Source organism: Grammomys surdaster, unplaced genomic scaffold (genome assembly GCF_004785775.1).
Source record: "Grammomys surdaster isolate TR1022 unplaced genomic scaffold, NIH_TR_1.0 150, whole genome shotgun sequence".
In the NCBI taxonomy this organism is placed as follows: Eukaryota; Metazoa; Chordata; class Mammalia; order Rodentia; family Muridae; genus Grammomys; species Grammomys surdaster.
Window position 1 is genome coordinate 7,882,491 of NW_021604608.1, and position 6,000 is coordinate 7,888,490.

Consider the following 6,000-nt stretch of genomic DNA (forward strand, 5'->3'; position numbering starts at 1 on the left):
AAGTTAAGTAACCTTTAAGTAAGTTTAAAAGTTGCATAAAACAAGATATATACTAAATTTTATGAACACTACAATTTCTTTAAAGTATGAATATGGAGTACATTTAATTTTTCATTTACCTATCTCTACATAAAAATCTGAATTTTCCCATTGGATGTTTAAAATATCACATATGCTGCATGTCTTCTTTTACCTGCAGTGACCATGGATTTAAAGCAGGACTTCTGGTCTATCCGTGGCCATATGATATACTTGGCCTTTGGTCTTTTGTGTCGTAGTGTTAGGAAACACAAGGTTAGACTCATCCCAGTTGCCATAGGAACTACAAAGCAACTGGCCACTGAATGAACACCTACAAATAAGAAATAAAACAATGTATTATCCAATTAAAATCTGCTGAAAGAAATGATACATTTCCTTTATCAAACAGCATGGACTGTAACCCTGATGTTTCCTTCTCATTTGCTCTCATGAAACTCACTGCTGAAGCCAGGGGGTAGTGGTACATACTTTTAATCCCAGTACTTCGGAGGCAGAGAGACAGGTAGATTTCTGTGATTTTGAGGCCAGCCTGGTAGACAGTGAGTCCCAGGAGAGACAGAGTTGCATAGTGAGACCCTGTTTCAGAAAAAAAAAAGACAGAAACATTGCAATTTGCCCGGTGACAGGCCTCAGGAAGCAGAGGCAGGCAGATCTCTGAATTCGAAGGCAGCCTGGTCTACAGAGCAGGTTCCAGGACAGTCAGGGAGTCACAGCGACTCTCCAAAAACCAAACAAAAAATAGTCATTCCTGGGGCTCTAGCTTTCATTTTCTGTCTTATTCTGAAACAGATCCACATGTGTGTCCTTTTAAAAGCCACTCACATTGTTTTTGAAGACACAAAAGTGTAGGAAATGTGTGTGCTTTCTACTCCTCACCACATTATGACTGACATAACACATACCGGCCAGCTTTATCACATCAAGCACCAAAGAATTAGTAATTTTGTTCAAGAGGCTAGAGCCTGCAGCTTTTGGTTGCACAGCAGAAATATCACCAGATCTTCCAATTCCATGGATGAACCTAAGCAAAAAATAGGCCAAAACCCATACAAATACATTCAGTGTTCAAGTAATCAATATGCAGGTTTACAAATAAATAACCAAAAACTAGCAGAGGCAGTTTTCTGTTGTCAGTATACTTCATAAACGACTAATGTGGAAATACCTTCAGTTGAAACAGTTTCAATATATTGTAGTAGATAACCTCCAAAGACCATCATTATCAAATTCTTTCCTCATGTTCATCCACACTAAGACGTACAGCTTAATTCTCCTCCATATTTACAACTGGACTGGGGTTGGGGGAGGAGTTATCCTTCCTGACTTGCTTTTGACTGGGAAGAACATAAAAAGTGACTGTCTGGAGCCTCTGAGTTCTAAAAGATCATAAGAAGCACTGAAGTCTTCTTGGCTTCTTGAAGAGCCTGCTAGTGTGCACTGCCTTCCAAACAGAAGATGGATCTGAGCCCCTAGCCATGTAAACAAGTCATCTTTAATGGACTGCCCACTCTCACCATCAATGAGACTACACTCTTACCTGACATTTGACAACTACACCAGAAACACAAGACACTCAGTTGCTGAGTTCAGTTAACGCCCAGAACCAGGAGGAATAATGATCATTTTAAGCCATTAGCCTTTGGAGTGATTTGTTTAAAACCACAGTACAGGTAACATTCTATTCTCTCTTTTCTGCCTACCAGAGCAGCAGGACAGATTCCAGTCTGAATGAGCTGATGCTTTAGAAACTGTCCTAATTAGTTGTTGGTGGTGACAGTGGTCTTTTGAGACGGGCTCTCACTAAGTAGCTCTGGGTGACCCTATACGTTGGACCCTCCCCCTGTTTCTGTTAAAAACCCTATACGTTGGACCCTCCCCCTGTTTCTGTTAAGTGCTGGGATTATAAGCAGTGCTACCATCTCAAGCAAAAACTTTCCTAATTTTTAAACTATGTTTCTTGAAAATGAGTGTACAAATCCACTTGTCATAAATTAGATTGTTCTATGTACTTAAAAACACCTCAGAATACTCTAATTAAAAATAAACCAACTCCTTCTGCAGCATGTTCCATCTCTTACATTCAACTAGATCAGAAACTATGTCTAAGGAGAGCATTACAGAGCACTAACTAGCGCTGGACTTCCTTAGAGGCACACCTTATATACAAGACTTCCATATGTATTATATGTTGACCTTGTTACCAGGCACCGTTAGACAGGAAATCTGCATCCCTACGCAGTGGCATCAGTTCTGACTGCAAATGTTTTTATTAAAATAAAATTTTAGTATGCCTCAAATACTTTACCTTGATTAAAAAAAAAAGTTTTTAAGAGTTCACATTTCTCACAGAAAGGGTGGAAGACAGAAATAAGCAGTCATATCCAAAAGCACTACCAATAAATGATTAAACCGTTTTTCCCAGGCGGTGGTGTCACATGCCTTCGGTCCTAGCACTCAGGAGGCAGAGGCAGGTGGGTCTCTAAACAATCAATTTTCAGAATGAATTAAAGTCGCAAAAATAATACAAATAATGTAATCATCTAATACAACTGTTCCTCCATCTGTTGGGATTCAGAAAGTGATAAACCACACTTTCAAGTTCATTACTCTCCAATAAAACCTGTATGTTAAAAAGGAAATATGGCTGTTCATGGTGTCAAATGCCTTCAATTCTATGATCCAGGAGGCAGAGGCAAGTGACTATATAAGTCTGAGAACACCATGAGCTACATAGCAAGTTCTAAGCCAGCTAGTTGCAAAGTGATGGTCTTTTTTTGTTTTTTGTTTTTCGAGACAGGGTTTCTCTGTGTAGCCCTGGCTGTCCTGGAACTCACTCTGTAGACCAGGCTGGCCTGGAACTCAGATATCCGCCTGCCTCTGCCTCCCAAGTGCTAGGATCAAAGGCCTGTGCCACCGCTGCCCAGCAAGTTGCTTTTTTTTTAAAGGCCACACCCATGTTAAACATTCTACAAGGCTGGCTGAACTTCTATGATTGCGGCAAGTCAGCAAGTTGCCGGTCCAGAACCAAAACATCTTCCCTCTGTGTGACCTATCACCTCTGTGACTATTAGGTAAATCCTTCTGGAAGTGACAAAAACCCCCTAGCTTCACCTACCCAAAAGCTAAGAACATCATCAGACAACACTTGGCCTGCAACAGGATTTCCTTGCTTTCCTGAAACATCCCTACCTCTATATTTCTACTACTGTATTCAAAAAGTGTCTTGGCCTATGATTTTGTTCTGCGACTATTTTATATAAAAATTTCATGAAATAGTTACCACTCCAGAACATGGTATTTGGGGTCACCTGTCACTTATATCATGTATCTCTAGAATAACTCTTATTCCTTTTGAAGTGAACTTTATTTTTTTAAAAGATTTATTTATTTTATGTATATGAGTACATTATAGCTGACTTCAGACACAGCAGAAGAGAGTATCGGATCCCATTACAGATGGTTGTGAGCCACCCACCATGTGGTTGCTGGGAATTGAACTCAGGGCCTCTGAAAGAGCAGTCAGTGCTCTTAACCCATGAGCCATCTCCCCAGCCCAAACTATGTTTTTTTTTTAATTATTATTAAGCATTTAGAACAGATGTACTAGTTTAAATATTACCAGAACACAGCACTTGTGCTATTGACCAACCAGCATTTCAAAGGGAAACCACGACATATCGGAACTCCAGTTCTGTTGTCATAAAAAGCACCTGCTCCAAGTACTTCCATCTCTCAGTTCCGGTTGATTTCCATACCCATTTGATGAGGGAAGGAATTACTTCTGAGTGGAAACTTCATAATTTAGAAGGAATGCCATCACTATTAGTTTAAGCTCCTTCCATTCCCACCCCCAGAAAAAAATAAATGTTTCCACAACTAGTTTAAGAACCATACCTGTAATGACGACGAGCAACCAAAGCCGAGGCCACTCTCCCTTCCCTTTCTCCCACACCACAGTTACCCAAGAAATTGTTACTATCCATGACTGCAAGCTCATGCAGAAAGAGTTCCAGTGTGCTTTCATCCCAGCCATCCTCTGGACACTTGCCCTTAAAAAAAAAATAATAATAATGACATTTATATTCAGGAAAAGTATCGGTCCCGAAAACTCCCGAAAATCAATGTACCTGAATTCTTCTTAATGTGTTTTAATGACCCCTTGATTCCTCACATCAGACATAAACTCAGCAATATGAAGAAACTACCAATTGGCTAAACGTTCACATTCTATTTGACTACACACTAGAGGTGGCGAATGTATGTAACACAGCCACTGAAGTTTGCTAGGACTCAAACCTCGGTCAAGTTAGGGAAACTGAAAAGGTGATGTCCTCAGTTGAGCTTTCAAACTAGGGGCTGGCAAACCTTGGGGGCACTAAAGTTCAGGACCACTGTCAAGGAAGCAGCGAGGCCTGAGAGGTCAGGCGGAAAGCTGCCCGCTGGAGCAGGTTTCCGGACAGCACGCGAGTGGCCCAGGCTGGGCTAACACTTGGACTTTGACAATTCCGCACACGCTGAGGAGCGCGCTGCCCCTCCCCTCCCTGCAATCGCAGAGCCTGAGTGCCGAGGCCGCGGAATACCTGCTCTAGAAGCAGCCAGATGAGGTGCTCGTGTGCGCGCCGAGCCTCACTGCCCTGCCTCACGTAAGCCGGAGACACCCGCCGCTCGCTGGCCGCGAAGCACTCGGGGTTCATGACGGCGCCCACGAAACACACGCCGAGGCCCAGGATGCAGCGCGCCGCCCTGACGGTACGGGGCGGCCGTGGGCCCAAAACACCCTAGGCCTCCGCCTTCAGCTTCCGCGCATGCGGAGAGCCGTTTTGATTGTCGTCCACCCCCAACCCCAACCACCACAACCACCTGGAAAGAAGTTGGAAACCTTGAGTATTCATGAGCTGGCAAGATTAGCGGGTTTCCGGCGACAGGAAAAAGGGCGTTGGCTTGGGCTAGGTAAACCCTCTTATAATCAAGAACACTGGTACTTCACGAGAGGGCAGAGAAGGCCGAAGGAGCATTGTGTGAGCTTCTCAAGAAATGACGATTAATGATCTGCCCCAGTCATGTTGTTTGAGTCTTCCCCAGACCGTGTCAGATTCCAGAATCTTACATCCATACCTTGATATATTTCAGCATTTTCTGCTTCCTGACAACCTTATAAAAGGATAGAGCCCCACTCCTGTGGCAAACTTATCTCATGTTACTCTTTTCATGTCAAATTATTCGATAATCTGCAATAACTCAATCCATCAGCGTACTATGGGAAGAGAAACCCCATGCGGGTCTTACCTGAGATCTAGAGGGTTTTTTGTACTTCGTTTAGATCTACAAAATTCCCTTAAGAACTTTGTACTAATATTTGTCCATAAATAGTGTATCTTTAGAGTGTAGTAGTTTACTAGATGTAGGATTCACCAACGGCAGAACATACGTACTTGTATGTCAGCAAGCGAGCAAACATGGCTGCAAATTCTACATGACTTTGAAATGTTTGAGGGAGAAGAGTTCCTCATATTTTTTGGGCGCCACTCATTGCAACATAGACAAGCTGGTTATTCTCCCAAGTCAACATTAACTGTGAAGCTTTACAAAGATCACCGAGGTTAACTGAGAAACATTGTAACCTGCCCACAACATAGTCTGGGAAAAAATCTACAAAAGTGGCCTGAACCATGACCTTGTGGCCATTTCATCATTTTTAGATTGCTTTTTTAAAAATGCCTTTTAGATAGTGTATGTCCATTTTCAGAGTGGTCTATGGTATTTCCTTGCCAAAAGATACAGCCTGTACAGTCTCTGAAAGCTCTGATTTTATTTTAACCTGGGTCAAAAAAAATTTCTAACAATGACCAAGCCACTTATTTCTATCAAGGAGATCAAACTCTAGTCAAACCTAAAATGGCCTAAGCAAGAATAGGAGATGGAAGGACCTCTGCACTGTCTTACCCTGTCACAGAGGTG

General features: G+C 42.3%; 1 protein-coding gene across 2 annotated transcripts in view; it reads right to left on the bottom strand.

Annotated features, from left to right (window-relative positions):
• The window catches only part of Sepsecs (Sep (O-phosphoserine) tRNA:Sec (selenocysteine) tRNA synthase), a 30,694-nt gene extending 25,958 nt beyond the window's left edge, over positions 1-4,736 (bottom strand). Inside the window, exons 1-5 of one of the 2 annotated variants that reach the window (XM_028765237.1) lie at positions 4,623-4,729; positions 3,937-4,091; positions 945-1,063; positions 511-618; positions 194-352 (exon numbers count right to left, since the gene is read on the bottom strand). In XM_028765237.1, coding sequence (XP_028621070.1) covers positions 194-352; positions 511-618; positions 945-1,063; positions 3,937-4,025 — 475 coding nt within the window. In that variant the 5' untranslated portion in view covers positions 4,026-4,091; positions 4,623-4,729. Of the gene's footprint in view, positions 1-193; positions 353-510; positions 619-944; positions 1,064-3,936; positions 4,092-4,622 lie in introns of both variants that reach the window. The other variant, XM_028765236.1, reaches the window with a different exon arrangement.
• Positions 4,737-6,000: the final 1,264 nt, after the last annotated feature.